Source organism: Salvelinus sp. IW2-2015, linkage group LG6.2 (genome assembly GCF_002910315.2).
Source record: "Salvelinus sp. IW2-2015 linkage group LG6.2, ASM291031v2, whole genome shotgun sequence".
In the NCBI taxonomy this organism is placed as follows: Eukaryota; Metazoa; Chordata; class Actinopteri; order Salmoniformes; family Salmonidae; genus Salvelinus; species Salvelinus sp. IW2-2015.
The window spans coordinates 2069225-2088651 of NC_036846.1; the positions used below are offsets into that span (position 1 = coordinate 2069225).

Sequence of the window (19427 nt, forward strand, 5' to 3'; positions counted from 1 at the left end):
AGCTGCAAAGTGGGCAAATATGGAGTCGGTGGAGCCCTACCATGACGCATGGCCGCATTCAGGCAAGATGTGGATTTTGTTAGAGCTCTCAGCCGGCCTCCTTTGAACCTCTGAGATGAGAGAGCCAAACTGGCTAAGGCAAACATGAACAGTGTACCTCTCAGAAGGTTGCCTAGAGCAGTTCCCTTGGTAGTGGAGGGGAACAGTCAATGAGACACTGCACAGCTCAGTAACAAGAGGTGCTTTGAAAGGGAACCAGACGGTACAGGGGGCAGAGAGAGTGCTGTTCACAGGCTCAAGAGGCTTCAAGGACATGCATGGGCACTCCACAGTCCCCATAACACCCTGAGTTTATTGGCAACACTGGCAGGCTGCTTAATCTTACTGAGTAATGGGGCACAGGGATAATCAGAGATAATCTTACTGAGTAATGGGGCACAGAGATAATCTTACTGAGTAATGGTGTACAGGGATAATCTTACTGAGAAATGGGGCACAGAAGATTAATCTTACTGAGTAATGGGGCACAGGGATAATCTTATTGAGTAATGGGGCACAGAGATTCATTTTACTGAGTAATGGGGCACAGGATAATCTTACTGAGTAATGCGGCACAAGGATAATCTTACTGAGTAATGAGGCACAGAGATAATCTTTACTGAGTAATGGGCACAGAGATAATCTTACTGAGTAAGGGGGCACAGAGATAAATGGGGATAGTAGATGAGATTCTGGAAATGCAAAAGGACAGCTGTGCATATGATAGGTAGCTAGTTGTGATAATTCTAGTGCTAAACTAGTGAACCAGATTCATGAATTACATGAATCACCGGTCATTTTGTCCCTCTCAGCCATCTCTTCCTTGACATCATGTGTTATATTATACAGTACAGTTACAACATTATTGCACTACAGGCAGGGTGAGTAGTAATACTCCTCACAGGAGACAAACATAATAAACTGTCMCCATGAGGAGTTTGTGTTCTGTAACCACAGAACAGTCAAATACATTTGCGGCATGTTCTTTCAATTTGATATGATAATACTGATCTGTTTCGTGGATGTTTGACAGAGATTTTTCTCTGAGGGTAGAAAACACTCAAAATAACGCATCAACCATAACTGAACAATAGGAGAACTAACAATGGCTTTTCAAGGAAAACACTGCCGGACAGGTCTCATTGTGACGTGTAATGGAAACGGCAGATATAGGAGACATTTTCTTAAGATCGACAACATTTTTATCCATTCAACAGGGGTGGAGTTTTCTTTTGTCAAACTTTCTTTATTGCAACAAATGATGATAGAAACTGTGTTTTTCGGAAAAATGTATTGCCGAATAATTTTGAAGGTACGCGGGGCACGTTATGTCAACACGTACTATGAAGCTCCACTCCACATKTTAATTCTAATTGCCTACTGCCTGCTAAATCAATGTTTTAACTATAAAAATGATGTTTCTTTGCAGGATCTTTGTCCTGACTTTCAAGAATGGCTGAATTGCTTCACATAGATTTTSTGGTTGGCTGGATGCAAGTTTCACCACCCAATTATTCTAGGCTGTCGACAATTTATTAATGCGCAATTTKCCTAAACGGGTAATGGAAACACTTCAACCACTTAATTTTTATTCGACAMTATAGGTTTTTTCGAAAACGTGTTTTATTAGGTGTGACGTCATTACGTACAGCTGTTTTTATCGACATAAGTTTGTTTTAAATGGAAACTCACTGTAGCAGGTATTTGACGAATCTATCATCTATGCGAACTTTCTAAACGTTAACAAAAAAAATTACTGGACAAGTTCATGGAAACATAGCTATTTTCAGAATGGGAAACCCTGTAGACCAAAGGCAAATCTGCTCAAGTTTAGCCATGCTGAATAACCATGTCTTCACTGGAGGGGAAAACTGCCACACAAAAAACAGTTCAACCCATCTCCCAGGCTGTTTTGCTGTAGACCTGTCTACTACGTGGTGGTGTGGACGGTGAGCTCTCTCTCAGAGCTCAGGCTGGTGGAGGTGGTGTCTTTGCGGCTGTCCCTGGACCTCCTATCCATGGTGGAGGAGGTAGCCTCCGTGGTGGTGCCCTCCTCCCAGGTGCGGAGGGGGCAGACGCGGGCAGCCAGGCTGGGCAGATGGGGCTGCGTGGATCGTCCGTCGGTCACGGTGAAGCAGCTGTCCTGKGCGGAGGTGTGGCAGAGAAGGCCCTGCCTGCAGAGCGGACCACACAGTAGGGCCAGAAACTCCTTCCTCACACTGCGGTGCATGTAGCCGTAGATGTACGGGTGGAGGCAGCACTGCAAAAAGAAGAGGACCAGGGCTAGGGAGGCTAGCCATGGAGGCACAGCAGCACTGAAGCGAATGGACATTGTGTTGAGAACACTGTAAGGTCCCATGCTCAGGATGTACGATGCCATGATGACAAACACCACCCGGGCTGCCTTGCAGTGGTAGTGGAAACGTCTGTGCCTGCCCCGGATGGGGTACCCCCCGGCCGAGAAGGAGTCCAAGGGTGGGGGTGGCTGTTGGGGCTGGCACTGGGGGCTGCCGGTGCAGGGGGCCTGGGGGTCCGGAGGCTGGTTAGGCTGGGACTTAGAGTGGGTCTGGATGGGGTGCACCAGGGCGTTCTGCCTCCTCGCTGCCCTGAACACCATCCAGTAACAGCCCAGCATGATGAGCACAGGCAGCCAGAAGGAGAACGTGGCAACCAGGGCTGAGTAGGACAGGCTAGAGGACCACACCACAGAACACACGTTATGCCTGCGGTCAAAGTCTATGGCCCCCCAGCCGTAGAGAGGTGGCGTGCTCTGGAGCAGGCTGAGCACCCAGGTGCAGGCGATGAGGTTGGTGCCCAGATGAGGGGTCATACGGGTGGGGTAGGACAGTGGGTGGATGATAGCCAGATAACGGTCCACCGACACCACGATGATGGTGTTGACCCCGGCAAAGGCAAACAGGTGCATGAGCACCACCAGGGCCTGGCAGAGGCGGGCGTCCAGGGGCCACATGCCGGGCATGGTGGCAGCGATGGCGAAGGGCATGACCAGCACAGTCTGGAGCAGGTCTGCCAGGAGGAGGTTGAGCACGAAGCGGTTGGCCACGTGGAGGAGCTGAGGCTTCCTCTGGAACACCAACAACACCACCACGTTACCAAACAGAGACACACACACGATGGCTGAGATCAGCACCATCTTCACTACGCTGTTGGCCACCGACGGCCAATCTGTGGGGCCAGGAGGACCAGAGGAACCAGGGTCCCAGGGCACGGTGCTGGAGTTACTGCCCACACTGGGCGCCTCGGAAGTGGGCATGCTGAGGCTGGTGGGGTGGGGGAGACAGCATGTGTGGCTGTAGCTCCGACAGGGTCCGCAATTTGCACCCGACGTCTCACAGGTCCATTTTATCTGTCAGTCGAATTTCCATCTTGAAGGAGAGGATGACAGAGAAGAGAAAAGCACAAGCTCAAACGGGTTTGTCTGCTTTCAAACATCATAACATGTCACACTCTAATTCTAAAGGACTACACTGTTGAGGCGGATTCGTTTCACTCTGAATTCATTCATTTAGCTGCAAGACCATTGCACACATACAGTGGCTTGTGAAAGTATTCACCCCCCTTGGCATTTTTCCTATTTTGTTGCCTTACAACCTGGAATTAAATAGGATTTTKGGGGGGTTTGTATCATTTGTTTTATGGCAATTGTTCTTTGTAACAGCTGCATTAGACATGTAATGAGAGTATCACAATGAGCTTGTCCATGCATTTCATTATCTGTCAACAGAAGCCTGTGCCAATTTGAAACCCAATCACCAGACACATTAGGCTACACAGACCAAAATCCACAATTTCACGAGACACAGTATTATAACATAGCCCACTTTAAATGCAAATAAATATATATTTTAAACATAGGCGAAATGAAGAAGGAAAAGGATTCAAACAACCCCCTCTGAATTTCGTTGTTCATCCTTGCTCACTGATGTCCCCATACAATCAATTGTAGACATGCAATTGATTTTGTATCTTGTGCTCTTCATTGTTTCCAAACAGCAACACAAATATCACTGAGCATATACGTTTTACCTTGAAATGGCCATCTTTACTTTGTTATGTGGCGGGTTCTGTTGAGATGCTGAAGGCTGCGGTGTTTTGGTCGGTGATGATGCTCCGTTCTCCTCAGCGCCAGATCGCTGGTTCCCCCATTGATACGGTTCGATTGTCATTGCTTCGCCGCGCTCCCATTTTAGTCAGTCACTGCTGTATCGTCAATGTCAGCAGCCTCCCCACGGCTTGTCATCACTCACTCAGCGGGGGCATCTTATTTTCACAAGCATATAACCTCCACTGCTCTTTACKGTCAATTTTCATGACAGATCAAACATAACGGACTAGAAATACTGCGCTTACCCATTGATAGTAGGTTAGCCCTATACACAGTCGATTCGAGCTTGTCATAAAACAACGACACCTGCCTTGTGAGACTGATAGCTGCTCATCTGTAATCAGCTACATTAGCCCCTTTTCTCTTTGTGCAAAATGCAAAGGCTTTTTGGTTAACCCCCGCATGGTTAACTTCCCCCCTGCATTCATATTTCAATCCTGATTTAGATCGATGTACACTACATTACCAAAAGTATATGGACACCTRCTCATCAAACCTCTCATTCCAAAATCATGGGAATTAATATGGAGTTGGTCTTCCCTTTGCTGCTATAACAGCCTCCACTCTTCTGGGAAGGCTTTCCACTACATGTGGAAAAATTGCTGCGGGGACTTGCTTCCATTCAGCAACAAGAGCATTAGTTAGGCCTGGCACGCAGTCGCCSTTCCAATTCATCTCAAATGGGTTCAAGAGGTTGTTGAGTTCAGGGCTCTGTGCAGGCCAGTCAAGTTCTTCCACACTGATCTCGACAAACCATTTCTGTATGGACCTCGCTTTGTGCACGGGTGCATTGTCATACTGAAACAGGAAAGGGCCTTCCCCAAACTGTTGCCACAAAGCTGTAAGCACAGAATTGTCTAGAATATCGTTGTGTGGTGTAGCGTTAAGWTTTCCCTTCACTGGAACTAAGGGGCCTAGCCCGAACCATGAAAACCAGCCCCAGACCATTATTCCTCCTCCACCAAACGTTACTCCACCAAATGGCACTATGCATTGAGGCAGGTAGCGTTCCCCTGGCATCCGCCAAACCCAGAAATAGTACATCAGACTGCCAGATGGTGAATCGTGATTCATCACTCCAGAGAACACGTTTCTACTGCTCCAATGGCAGCAAGAGTCCAATGGCAGCAAGCTTTACACCACTCCAGATGACGCTTGGGATTGMGCATGGTGATCTTAAGCTTGTGTGCGGCTGCTCGGCCATGGAAACAAATTTCATGAAGCTCCTGACGAACAGTTGTTGTGCTGACGTTGTTTCCAGAGGCAGTTTGGAACTTGGTAGTGAGTGTTGCAACTGAGGACAGACAATTTGTATGCGTTACGCGCTTCCGCACTTGCCGGTCCAGTTATGTGAGCTTGTGTGGCCTACCACTTCGCAGCTGAGCCGTTGTTGCTCCTAGATGTTTCCACTTCACAATAACAKCACTTACAGTTGACCGGGGCAGCTCTAGCAGGGCAGAAATTTTACAAACTGACTTGTTGAAAAGGTGGCATCCTATGACGGTGCCATGTTGAAAGTCACTGAGCTCTTCAGAAAAGCCATTCTATTGCCAATGTTTGTCTATGGAGATTGCATGGGGGTGTGCTCGATTGTATACACCTGTCAGCAACGGGTGTGGCTGAAATAGCCAAATCCACTAATTTGAATGGGTGTCCACATACTTTTGTGTATATAGTGTATCATCAAATGGGATTTTCCATTGTTTTGCATTATCAAATCAAATGTTATTTGTCACATGTGCTGTATACAACAAACAGGTGTAGACTTTACCATGAAATGCTTACTTAGGAGCCCTTTCCCAATAAAAGAAATGGAAAAATGTAACTCTAAATGTATATTTSTGACCAAACTAGACCAAAGTTATTTACTGGAGTAAAGACCTACACTTCTGAAATATCCACAGGTGCATTTTGTATCGATGGTAGGCGTACACTTGCAGCCATGTTGAATCATTTGAATCATTGTCAAATGATTTGATAGTAAAATCCTAAAGCTATATATAGTTACATGACAATGTGTGGAGTTTTATGTGTMGGCCTTCTATCCCAGTTTGTTTTATTGGATCTTCAATAATCTTAATGGTCTCAGTGTTTAAATAATCCAATCAGACAGTCGATGAAGTGGGTATCGTAATGTTTGGGATGTAAACAACATAGCGTGTCAGGAGCTGGCACAGCAACTRGACACAACCTGCAGTGAGTGACAAAGAGCTTTTCCTGATCCTGACCACATGATCTGAGACTGACCAGTAAGAACTCTGTGTGTTTGGCTCTGTAAACCAGGCTATAATAGGGTCTGGATTTGTTTCTTGGTCAGATCATGTGATCAGGAAATATGTAAAACCATGTATGGAATAATTCATCATTAATATAAATAGACCAATCGTCTTGCAGAAGTAGAACTAGGTTTGTTTTGACTTGAAACAATCCGAGATTGAATGTGTTAATTACATCATCATCCGGAAGTCTTTGCAGTTGAAAGTGTGGAGAAACAAAAGCATCTAGGATACTCTGCCCAATCCAATTAAACTGTAGCATCCGCAGCCTCGTCCTATTCATCGTCTGTATTGAAGCCTCTTGTTWCCAGTCTGCAGAATCTAAGGCATCAAAAAGTCCTTTGAAGTGCTGAGTAAGCACTCCCTGTTAGATTTGACTGCATATTAAATGCTTGGTGGCTCTAGGAAGACGTTCCTCTTCTTCCTCCTTATTGCACCATGGCCCCTGGTTCAAAGGGAGCCCCGCGGGCCCAGCAGCCTGCAGTGGCCTGTGGGATTACACTCTGTTCCTGTGGCTCTGTCAGGGACACCCTCAGGGGCCACACACACACTGGGCAGGAAGGGCCCCCTTGTCTCTGGAGYCTTCCAGCCAATACTACCCAGGTGTGAGGCCCCTATAACTCCCTCTGTCTCTCTTTCTCTCTCACACACAGGCTGTTAACTAGTGCTCATTATAACCTTTGGCAGAGATGAGACGGATCAAAAGAGAAAGTCACAGTGTTGAAAAGAACCACAGAGAGGAGAGAGAGAGGAGATGAAACATATTTAGTCCCCAGACTGTTGATCGGAAGAACGTTCCCAATGATCAGCCATGGAAATGGATTCCTTGATGAGTTCAAATCAAGTTGTAATATGAACCGGTCTGATGAGGGAGAGCTATATTTGGGAGAGGCATTTCACTTTGGGTTTGGGCACTCATGATACTTCAGACCAGGCTCAGCTGCTACTGCCTTTGGAGGTGTAAAGTACGAATAGGTGAGTGGGGGKAAAAAAGTACTTCTATGTGTGAAGTGGCTAAATGTCTGTGTTAGCTCTCTGGGGGGCTCTTTCCCAACACCCAGGTAGCAGACCAAGGTCACAGAACCCTGTTCTTTTGTCAGATGAAGATTGARCCATCAAATGTTCTGTGTAGTAGTGGCTTGTCAAACATTACAACAATGTGAGTATGTGAGGAAATCTCTTATTACAGTTGTAAATTAGGAAGATTTGAAATGCACCATTTATTTAGTGACGCCATTGGTTTTCAACCATYATAACAGAGTGGTTTTATACTGCCATCTAGTGCTGAAATTAAGACTTTTAATCAGATTTTTTGGGGGGGCCTCACTGATTCATAGTTATCGTAATTATTTCACCATACATCACTACATTCATCTTAATTGAATGGATTAATGCAAATAATTAGAAAAATCTAAAGATTTCATATAACCATGAATATTAACTTAGCACTTAGCAAAATGTAGGCAGAGTGAAGTGTGTGGCAATGTTAAGCAACACCTTAGCCCACGTCATTCTGTTTCTAAACCACTGATATCCATATCTTCATGATTAGCATTCCCTTCAYATTGCCCATCCACATGCTTAATACATCAAACTACATGACATTATTCAACAATTGCCTCAAATCTACTGCTGCGCTGCCTCATCATAAATATATTAGGCATATTAAGTATTATATAGCCTAGTTTAGAGAGCKCTTTGATGTACATGCATAAAACATATATGTAAAGTTACATTTTACATTGACAATTCATTAGGGTAGCTAGAAATTAAATTGCTGAAAGGCAATTCAGGCTCACTGCTCTTGTAACTGAGCCAAAATGAAAAAGTTAAATGGATGAACTTACTGAGTTAAAACACTCTGGTAGCAGCTGAGTCAAATGTATTTAGAGACTACCAAGTCTACCTTCCCATAAATTTTTTGCTTTATTCTTCTTGGAAAATTCCATAACTTCTGTTCATTAGGGGTCAGGGAATGTTCAAACAAGCAAACACACACACAAACAAACAAACAAACACACACACACACACACTTTAATAGGAAGTTCCAGGTGAAACAAAAAGGAGAGCAGTCATTGGTAAAGTCAATCAAACATCCATCCGGTTTATTACGAGTCTAGCTGGCCCTTTCTGAGCAGGCCCTTTATATCCTAATCAGACAGCAGCAACTTCTGTAAACACCAGCCTCTTGGAGACAGGCCCTTTATATCCTAATCAGACAGCACCAACTGTTCTGTAAACACCAGCCGGAGAGGCTGGTAGGATTTCAAAACAAAAAGGCAGTGACTTTGTCAGCTGCTACAGAATCACACAGTGTTCACAGAATGTCATCAGTACCATACAACAGTGAATAATCAGTGCGTTCTCGGTCCTTGTACCTCCAGTCTCACCTCAAACACTATCAACAGATATGAGAATAACATTTAGCTTTAATCTAGTGACCAACAACCTGCAACTTGACTCAATTACACACACACACACGACAACACGCACGACACACACACACACACACACACAACACACACACACACACACACACACACACACACACACACACACACACACACACACACTACACACACACACACACACACACACACACACACACACACACTCCAACATTTCAGCAGTGGCTGAAGAGAGCTGTATCCATAAACAAACAGATAAACAGGAGATTCACAGAGCGAGCGTCACACTACTGCCCTGAAAAGGACCCATTCACTTCTTCTGCTCACCACAATTGTGTTTGTCTCCAGAGCCCAAACAGTTTAGAAGTAATTACTTGTGTTTTCCCCAGAAGGTGATTACTTCGCCACACTTGGCAGCCATTGTCACGCGCCATGCTTCACATTCACGCAAGTGGGCCTGGCCCACAAAGGAGAGAAGTGCCCGATTGATGACAGCCCTCAGTGGCCAAGGGAGAATTTAAAAGTACTTGTATGGGGCTCTTTCAGGAGATTAACTTGCTATAAGGGCTACCTGCCATGGACACATTCGTCGTATTCATGGAGCAAGCACAAAGAGTTTTTTAGAGGGGCCACAGCTGCATGAAAGTGAATGGGATAATGGTCACAAAAGGCAACAAACCTCAAGTGTAGAAAAATAAAGTGTCCTCTCAGATGGGAGGCCTCCATTCACGGACAGACGATTCCTCCCATTGACCATTGAGGATCTGCCCGATCCACCACCAAAGGCCCCAAGCTAATTAATTTTAGACAAGCAGTGTTGTGGGGAAGGGCTCCAAAGAGAGGGCACCACTCCGGAGCAAAGTGCTCTTTAATTAAACCTTTCTATCTGACAGACTTCCCCTGGAAATGGACGTCACAGACCAACACACCAGTATAACGAGGAGTCTCCTGGCTAGAGGCCCCTGGCCCCCCGCCTTGAGCAAGAAGCACACAAGAAACACACACAGAGACTTTGCAAGAACACAGATATATACTGCTGTCTGTGTGAGTCTTTCATAATACCAACACACACAAACAGCGCACTGAAGGATACACGTTACACTTTATGCTTCCTGACTTCAGGARGTCTCTTAGACTACGAGCAGCAACAAATTGAGGATAGAGGAAAAAGTCTGTTTTTCCCRTACTCTGCATCTAGAGACCCAGGGTTGAGCTTGGAACTGCCTGTGCTAATAAGATGGGTCGGGGACTGTGGCCACATGGGTCAGATTCAGGCTCCTGCCTTTTCACATTCTGTGTATGCATGAGSAAGAGAAAGAAAGAGAGGGAGAAAGAAGGAAAGAGAGAGAGAGAAGAGAAGAAGGAAAAAAAGAAGAAGCGCGAAACAGGAGAAATATAAAGGAGAGACAGAGAAACAATCCATGTGTGTCCAAACGCATTGCGTAAATGTGAAATTGCTCATGCAATTATTTCTGGGTTATAGATGAGAAAGGGGGGATTGATCTTCTCATATAAAACAGACATGGACTACCACATACAGAGAGGCCGAGGGAGGGCCAGGCTTCTTTGCTCGTGCTCATGCAGTGGAAAGGGGCACTTGAAGGGTTGCCTTTGTATGTGCATGTGTGTTCATGCGGTGTGTGTGTGTGTGTGTGTGTGTGTGTGGTGTGTGGTGTGTGTGTGTGTGTGTGTGTGTGTGTGTGTGTGTGTGTAAGCGTGAGCATAGACGGGTGTGTCCCCAGTTAAGCTTCTCTAAGTTGTGTGTTTAATGCCTCTCCCTGGCTACCTCCTCATACCCCTCATCATGGTTTGGAAATGAGGGGCCATCTTCTCACACTCTGTTGGTCTCCAGTCTTAACAGACCAGACGGCCAACGCCGGCCAGCAGTTCAGCTCATAGGGACATAGGGATGCAGGGGATAGAGCAGACAGACAGACACCGGTTCAATGCTAATCGATGGAAAGAAAGGCCTTGGTGCATGAATATCTTTTCCAAATGGTCCACTGGCAGTTCATCTAAGACCCCTGGAAGTCTTCAAACGCAAAACCCCAAAAACCAAGCGGATATTTTGGAGACCTGGTAAGAATACTTTTTTAAACAATCAGTATAAACTCTGGATTTAGGTATAACATTACTGTACTTAAGTATATATATATATATATATATTGATTTCATTCATTGACTTAAGCTATATCCTAAAAAAGACAGATTTGCTAAAGTGTATAAGTCATATGTACTAGCATTGTTATGATAGTGCCAGGCTCACCACATAGCACCACTGGGGGTGTACAGAGACATCATGTGTCAGGTCGTCCCAGTCTGACAGTAATAATGCATCACTGTCGGGGTGAGTGGCACTTCCAGGTCAAAGGTCACCAACTCCTCATGTTTACTGCCTGAGTGTAGCAAGCCTCTTTACACCAGGGATTAGTCCAGCGGGTGCATCTGTGTCTCTCTTGCTGTTGTATTGTAGTGTAGTTTTTCACGTCTACAAATGTCTATGTAATAGGAAAAAGGGAGGACCATGTATTGTATCCGATTACACTGCTATGTGTTTGAGAGCTGGTAGAAACGGGTGTACTGTAGTATTTGGCCACTAGATGTCAGAGTTTGCCTTGTTAACAGAGCTCTGCTCCCGGCGCTGCTCGAGGGAAGCTTGCAGAGTAGTACACGTGGTGTGACAGCTTCCCCAGGAAGCTAGGGTGACATTTGCCTCACTTAATGACACAAGCTAATTAATCATTAGCGATCCCAGAGGTATTCCTGTTAGAGAGGCTTTGTCGTGCCTGGCCCTGGCAGGGGGTCCCCAGCCCCAACATGTTGTATGCATATGTTTAACTGCCGCAGCCCACACTAAAACGTCTTAATATTCTCCCGTTTAGGTATTTAGACTGGATTGCAGTTAGCTGTTTTTCCCTATTCCTTCCTCTTGAAACAAGTACAAGGGTAAAAGCCCTTTTAAGATATGTGTAACTGTGTTCCTTAATCTTGTGCATGTAACCTTATGGAGGGCCGTGCAGTAGGCTTCATTGTGTAGGACTAGGGCCCAGCTCTATGTGTATCTCAGGGAGAGAGGGAAGAGAGACGTTATCAATGGTTGATTGGGCGGACAAGGGGAAGGAGGTTTTGGATTTCCTGCATCAATGGTTTTAACCCCATCGCTTTGTCTTTATCAAGCAAAATAAGCACATTCGCAGACAGATCAATTCAGGCCAAGAGTAGCAGAAGATAGACTAATCCAGTCTACCTTGCATTCATTGCCGTTGTGCTGTGCTTTGTTGTTGTGCTCGATGAAGTAGCACCTGAGTATATATCCTCTCAAAGTGTTGAAATGCAAGGTTGACTGATGGTCAAAAGTGTGGATAACTTTTTTTWWTTTTTTWATCTCAAAACAAACAGGCGGTTTATCCTATTGTGGCTTGTCTTCCTGTTCTGTTAAGCCGAGCGATGAGGGGGATAGGATGTACAGTTTTGACTGTGTATGTACATGAACTGTGGTAGCAGGGTCATTGGSTTATGGCTAATTGTCTCTCATGGGGTAAACCCCTCTCTCACTCATATTTGAATTGCACCAAAATGTGAGAACGGATTTTTATGAAATACTGAACAAGTGGAAGCTACCCCCCTGGATGTGTTCTCCCCTTATGCATCATTACTGCCCCCCCCCCCCCACTGTGTCCCTGACTGGGTCTTGGAAAGAACCAGTCTGGCTATTATGTACTGGGGGCTCCAAGTGACCCACCCTGATGCCCCCTCCACCCCGGCTGCCCAACAGAGAAGGGCATGGGGTCGCATGGGAGCATAGGGGGAACTTGGAGATGAGTGGTTGAGCAGGGTTGGCTGGTAGGGGGGCTGAGTTCGTTTTGGAGATGAGGGGTGAGTGAGATGCGTTACCCTTGGGATAGGCTGACCCCTGACCCCTGAGACCTGYTAGCCAACCCTAATGCTTTGTACTGTGACCTCAGTGGATCAGGGCTGGGTGTTTTTGATGATATACAGTTCTGAAGCTGGGCAGAAATATTCCTCTGGACATGAGCTGTAGCAGTGGAGCTACGAGCTACRAACCCACCCACTGAGTTTGACACTGCTYTGACCTACCAGTTTCTACTGGACTCTGTGCTCCTCTCTAACCAATAGCCAACTTGGATAATGGAAGCTCAAAATGTACACCGTACATATCGTACTTTATACTTCTCGTGTAATTTYGTCCTCATTCTTAGCCGCCTTTATTAACGGGTGGCCGATGCTATTATGAAACACGACGTGGGCGTTCTCTTCTGTCTCTTTCCACCGCGGCAGTGACGGCCCACTGTGCTTCTGTGTAGCAGCTYTGCTCCTCCATTTTGTTTCTGCGTGGGTCAGCGTGGCAGGTTGCGACTCCCCCATTGAAAGTGACGTTAGTACGGTGATACAGAGGGATGAATTATTCTGTTTCATAGGGCCACTGTACGGCTCATTGATATGCAAAGGAGAGCCTGGCATGGCTTTACTGCCCTGGGCCCTGCCAGGTATCCATTTAATATCACTTGGAAATACACAGGATCCTTCATTTCTACTCTAATCAGGGGGATGATTTCATTCCAAACAGAGCCATTGTCATTTCACCGGCCTATAGAGGAGGAAGATACTGCCGAGTTCTTTCCCATGGCTGAGTAGGAGTTGTAAACCTGAGATGGGATCTGAGGTACTAAGGGCAGCATCCTCTAAGGCTAGGCCCTGGCCCTTCTACATAATCCCCCACCTACTAGGCTACAAGCTGTCAAACTCTTTCCCCCGAGAAGTAACACCTAGGGTGCACCGTCACAATAGAACGCCACRCATCTTAACATCATTATTTCACCACAGCATTAGAGATAAGGGTCAAAAAGACAGTACCCTGTCAGAGATTTGGCTCTTGACCCATCAAGTGTGTGGAATGGACACCTTCCGAGTGTGAATTACCATGGCTCCAGTAGGTCTGTGGAGAGACAACCGGCGAACAGCGTAGGACCGTAGTGCTCTAAGTCAGGTTGGGCGAAGTCGGCGCCATTTTTGTTTGTGCACAAAGTGCTCATCATCTCTGTCTTTTCGGAGACAGACAGGGGCGTGTCTGTCCTGTGGGAACCCCATCTGCAGGCCCATGGTGGTGATGGTGGAAACTCCCCTTCCTCCACACCCATCAGCGTTCACCCCCAATTACACACAAATAGATAGACTACCACAAAGGCACAGCATGCGCAAACTTACCTGCCTCCCCCCCCCACACCAATTGTTTGTGCCCAGGAACATATTTAAAGATGCACGCTTCCACACCCTTATATCTCCGCAGGAGGCCACAGGAAACAGATGAAGATGCAGGCAGGTTGATCAGGAGAATAGTGCGGCCTACATGTCCCTGAGTGACGTGTCGCAACGTTGCACCGCCAAACCACTGCCATTATCAACAATGAATCGACATCATTTTCTGTAGAAAGCCCAATTTGGACTTGAAAGAGGCTGCCATGGAAGCCGATCGCTCAGATAGGAGAGGGAGGGGAATCACTTGTCGCCTGGCGGAGCTTCCACCCCTCCTGTCGTGACGGAGGCAGCCATTCACACCGAGCATCTATCAAGCTGCATGAAATTGCCTTTTTGCGTCAGCAAGTGGTGGATTTGTAACAAGGCCTTAAGGATAGCTTATTTACTCACTTGTTTATGGCGAATCAAAGTGAGCCAAACTTTTCTCATCTTTTTCTTCTCTCTCGGCGTCGAAGCCTCTTAGCCGGGGCCCTTTCATGGTGTCAGGGGCGGGGCCAAGGCGTTGCATGTGATTCCCTATCTCCGGGAACCCCGCAATTACATCTGGCACAACTCTGCATGAACTAGCGCTTTATAGTCCTTTGTGCATCTCAGCTTTGAAGCGCCGGGTCCCTCTATAAGTTGCCTTTTTGTCCCCCCCCCCATCGTCCTACACCCCGCACCCATCCCCCAACCAACCCCCGCTAGAGACAGAAGACAGAATGCGATGTGTCGTCTTCCTCCCCAACACAAAGCCCCAGTGCATTGGACACACCTTGGACAGCACAAAGGATGAAAAGCGCGGCGAGGTTTGGACACGCAGGACCACGCTGCCAGGCCCGATAAAGACGCTTCAAAAGTCGAGCTGTGAGCAGCGACCCTCCTCTGCCGCTCCTTCTCTTTCTTCCCAGGGTCCCGGAGTGACAGAAAAAGAAAGAAAAGAGAAAGAGAGGGAATGAAAGAGAAAAATATAATATTTTAGTTTTCCGCTTATTGTATTTGTGACAGTGCGTTCGAGGTCTGTGCATATAAATAGCAATGTGTTGCCGAGGAGACTAGGCAGACAGAGAGTAGGGTAAATGTGTAAATAAGCGTATAGATTAGTGTGTGTACGCTTGTTTTTGAGGAAGAGTAAAGGATTATCCAAAAACATCCCCAGCTTTGAGGCTGGCGACCTATTAATGAACTCTGGAACCCCATCAACAATCTCCCTCTCTCATCTCTCTTCTCACAGAGACAGACTACCCACAGCTTGACAGTATCCTTCCAAAACACCATTACTGAAAAAACAGGCTTCTGGCAAACAGCTGTGGCAAATCTTTGACCAATTTGGTTATATTGTCACACGCAAATGTGTTTTGTGGCAAACTGTTGCTGCAAATTTGCAAACTTCTGGCAAACAATTCTGGGAAACTTGTGGCGAACATTCTACTGTTTGCTTTAAATTTGCTGCAAACTCATTATGAATATGCAAATTAGAWCAGGTTTTTGGTTACTTTGGCTATTAACAACATTGAAATGTCATATCTACATAAACCAAATCACATATGAACTTGCTCCTCACAGAGAAAACTAAACTAAACATACTAAATATACTAAACAACATGCATTCAATGTCTTAACAGATACAAATAATAAATACATCCAATACAACTTGAAATCATCAGCATGCTAAATATTTCCCTAAATATAAATGGTTTATTTAATATTTTTATGGAGCTACATTTACATGAGAGAAATGCCTGCCATCCAGGACATCTACAGCACCCGGTGTCAGGCCAAGAAGGCCAAGAAGATCATCAAGGACCTCAGCCACCCGAGCCATGGCCTGTTCACCCCACTAGAAGGTGGAGACAGTACAGGTGCAAACAGCTTTGCTTGGACCAAGAGACTGAGAAAACAGCTTTAATCTCCAGACCATCAGACTGTTAAACAGTCACCACTAGCCGGCCTTGTATGCTGCCCTGCGCCTTAGTCACTGTTCTAGCCGGCTACCAGCCGGTACTCYACCCTGCACCTTAGAGACTSCTGCCCTATGTACATAGTCATTGAACACTGGTCACGTTAATGTTTACATACTGTTTCACCYACTTTAAATGTATATACTGCATTCTAGTCATGGCTCATCCTATATAACACATTATTTTTGTGTTATGTATTATGTGTGTATTTTTTTTAATTATTGCAGTGTTGGAGCTAGAAACCCAAGCATTTCGCTGCACCTGCCATAACATTTGCAAATCTGTRTACACAACCAATAAACTTTGATTTGATTTTAGGATTAGGTTTAAAGGGGCAACTACAGAATTTACAYGAGCCAAGTGATAACTGAACAATGAGCTTTCAACCAATGGATGTTAAAAAGAGAACGAACAAAACTGAAATAATGAAAACAACAAAATCAATCACCCGGTTCAGAACTWTTGTCTTTGGAGACGGCGGACCAGTGGAAGTCCTTCGTCCAAAGCTTGTTGAATGCATGAACTGAAACAATCAGAAAACACCAAACAAAAACAACATTAGGATACTGAAAACAATTACTGAAAACATGTTCTATTTTGGCATCTTAAAAGGTAGACTCAGCGGCTAATGGATGGGTCTGGTTTTGGAAAAACAGGGTCAGCTGTTACAAAGTTGCCTTGATGTTGCTTTRCTTCTCACTGAAACTKGCATTCTGTGTGTTTTACAGCAAGGAAACATTGTTTCTGCCTCGTATAAAAGCTGTATAAACAAACAATGTAGCTAGCATAAACTGGGACTTAGGCCTACCAAATCTACCTTTAAATGTGTGGCCTACTGTTCCTAGAGACCCACAGTGTACACTTGTTTTTCTCCAGCCAAGCCTCAACACAATTGATTCAAACTATTTAACTAATTATGATCTTCAATCTAGAATGAGGACTTCATCACTAAGAGACAGTTGTCTACTAGTGGTCTCTTCTTCCTGACTCAGGTGTATAAGGCTTGGATGGTAGAAAAGCAACATAAAATTKAGTTATGCCTAATACGGCAATTCATATTATTTTTCCAAAATGAATTATTGTTAATTTACATCTCAAAGTCATGCATGCAAGAAACATTGACCTGGTGCACACATAGTTCTCTGTCCTCAGTTTGATTGAAGGCCTCTATCTGTATTTTTCCCCTTGTGACTGGATTGCTTATGAAAGAGAGAAGGTATAACACATGGTCAAGATGAGCTAGGTACTAGTTTAAAGCCAATTGTTACAAAGAATTCATGTATAGGCTACATTGATGAGAATATTACATGCATTTGCTTATCTACCTTATTAAGCTTGAAGACGATTTATCACTTAAAAAAGTGAAATGAGTGAGTGCACCACAAACATCGTTCCAGGGTATTTATTGATGAATCCTCCTCCCAATACATCCTCTTCAAACACCATGGTTAGGGGAAGGGTATCCATCTGCAAAAGTGACATTTTTGCTTTGATGCCAAGTCAGTTCATACTGTTGCCACAGATAGAACAATGAGACAGATATTTCACCGGATGTATAAATGTGAAGCATCCATTTACATTTACATTTAAGTCWTTTAGCAGACGCTCTTATCCAGAGCGACTTACAAATTGGAATGTTCATACATATTCATCCTGGTCCCCCCGTGGGGAATGAACCCACAACCCTGGCGTTGCAAGCGCCATGCTCTACCAACTGAGCCACACGGCATCCGGTTGGCATTTCCACTCACTACCAAATATGGTGATGAAAGGAAGCCCTGTGGCTGTTAGTGGGAGAAGATAGATTTTGGTCAACATTCTGCTAATTTTCTCAATACAGTTTTCTGTTTCCAAAATTAGAATCTGTCACAAACAGAGTGGACTAAGTTTTGTAGACTAAAAAATGGCATTCTTTAGGAGTGCAAGGGCGAATTGAGGTATTGCACACACACACACACACACAACACACACACACACACACACACACACACACACACACCACACAACACAGACACAGACACAGACACAGAACACAGACACAGACACACACACACACACACACACACACACACCACACACACACACACACACACACACACCACACACACAACACACAACACACACACAAATACCTTTGCTGTTGCTACCATGTTGTGCTAACTAGCTAACATGTAACTGAACAGTGACGCTAGCATATTGACATGCATATTATTGGTATTAGCTAAAAGACAGCAAAGTATTCACCTAAAAATATACATGTTTAGGCAAATCATTAGTTAGCTAGCTAGCTAGCTATCACATCAATTGTGCAAAATATGATAGCTAATGTTAGCCAGCTAACTAAGCGCTAGCCACTAGCTGACAGGCTGAAACTGATACAGCAACACAATATGTTTCACTCTTTCCCATAAAACATGACATTGCTAACCAGTCATCAATTATCTAACACAATTTGAAAGTTGATTAGGAAGTTTCATTAATAAGATAGACACTCACTTGACAACTTCGGTAGGTAGCTRRATAACTTTGTTTCCATTTTCCAACAGATTTTTCTTCTCCCCTTGACTGGTCATCTACGGTTACTGGTCTTGGAACTCATGTGTTCACCAAAAACAACTTATGTTTGTCACTTCTAGTGGCAATAAATATTGTTGCCACAGATTAAAATAGAATCTCGAGGGAATTGTTTGCCAGAAAAAAACCTCTGGCGAACTTGCCACTAGTGGCAATACATATTATTGTTGCCAAAGGTTTTCCACAGATACATCACTAGTGGCAAACATTTGCAAACTTCTGGCACTATTTTGTGGCACACTATAGATGGGTTAGCTGACAACATCGTAAAAACAATGTGCATGCTTCCATGGGTGATTCTGGATGGCCAAATAGCTATCAGCAATTACAAGAAGCTGCCATGTGGGGAATTGAAGGTGGCTCATTTCAGCCAATTTCATCTTGTTCTTGATACCATGTCTTGTTTTGAGGTGTTTTGACTGATGTCACGTCTATCCTAATATGGCCATAATTCACTAGCTMGCTAACCAACAACTGTACCGATGTATTTGAGACAAAAAGTGCTCATTGTGCCAATATATTTATATGTTTTCAATAAACATTGGAGACAAAATACAGTTTACATGTTGTCAACAATATAAGCCAACCCTGTCTGTTTTGCCCCATAGTTGCGCACGCGTCGGTTTTGTTGCTAAACAACCGATCCGTCTATTTAGTATGCAGCAAATTTGCCACAAACGTGCAGGAAGTTTGCCGCAACAACTAGTTTTTTGTAAGGGCAATCAAACTCCTTTGGCTGAAAWGGCCGGTCAGTGGTTTACAAGAGATAGGGGGATGCGTTTTGTGT

At 44.9% G+C, this 19427-nt stretch overlaps 1 protein-coding gene and 1 long non-coding RNA gene across 2 annotated transcripts in view; one reads left to right on the forward strand and one right to left on the reverse strand.

The window, feature by feature from the left end:
* Positions 1 to 1870: 1870 nt before the first annotated feature.
* LOC111965660 (probable G-protein coupled receptor 101) lies at positions 1871 to 3402 on the reverse strand. The gene has a single exon (XM_070444183.1). The coding sequence runs from the start codon at positions 3311 to 3313 to the stop codon at positions 1970 to 1972; it is 1344 nt and encodes a 447-aa protein (XP_070300284.1). The 5' UTR covers positions 3314 to 3402; the 3' UTR covers positions 1871 to 1969.
* A 7275-nt stretch (positions 3403 to 10677) lies between these two features.
* The window catches only part of LOC111965664 (uncharacterized), a 176012-nt gene continuing 167262 nt past the window's right edge, over positions 10678 to 19427 (forward strand). Inside the window, exon 1 of the long non-coding RNA XR_002877544.2 lies at positions 10678 to 10928. This is a non-coding gene — a long non-coding RNA (uncharacterized lncRNA). The remainder of the gene's footprint in view (positions 10929 to 19427) is intronic.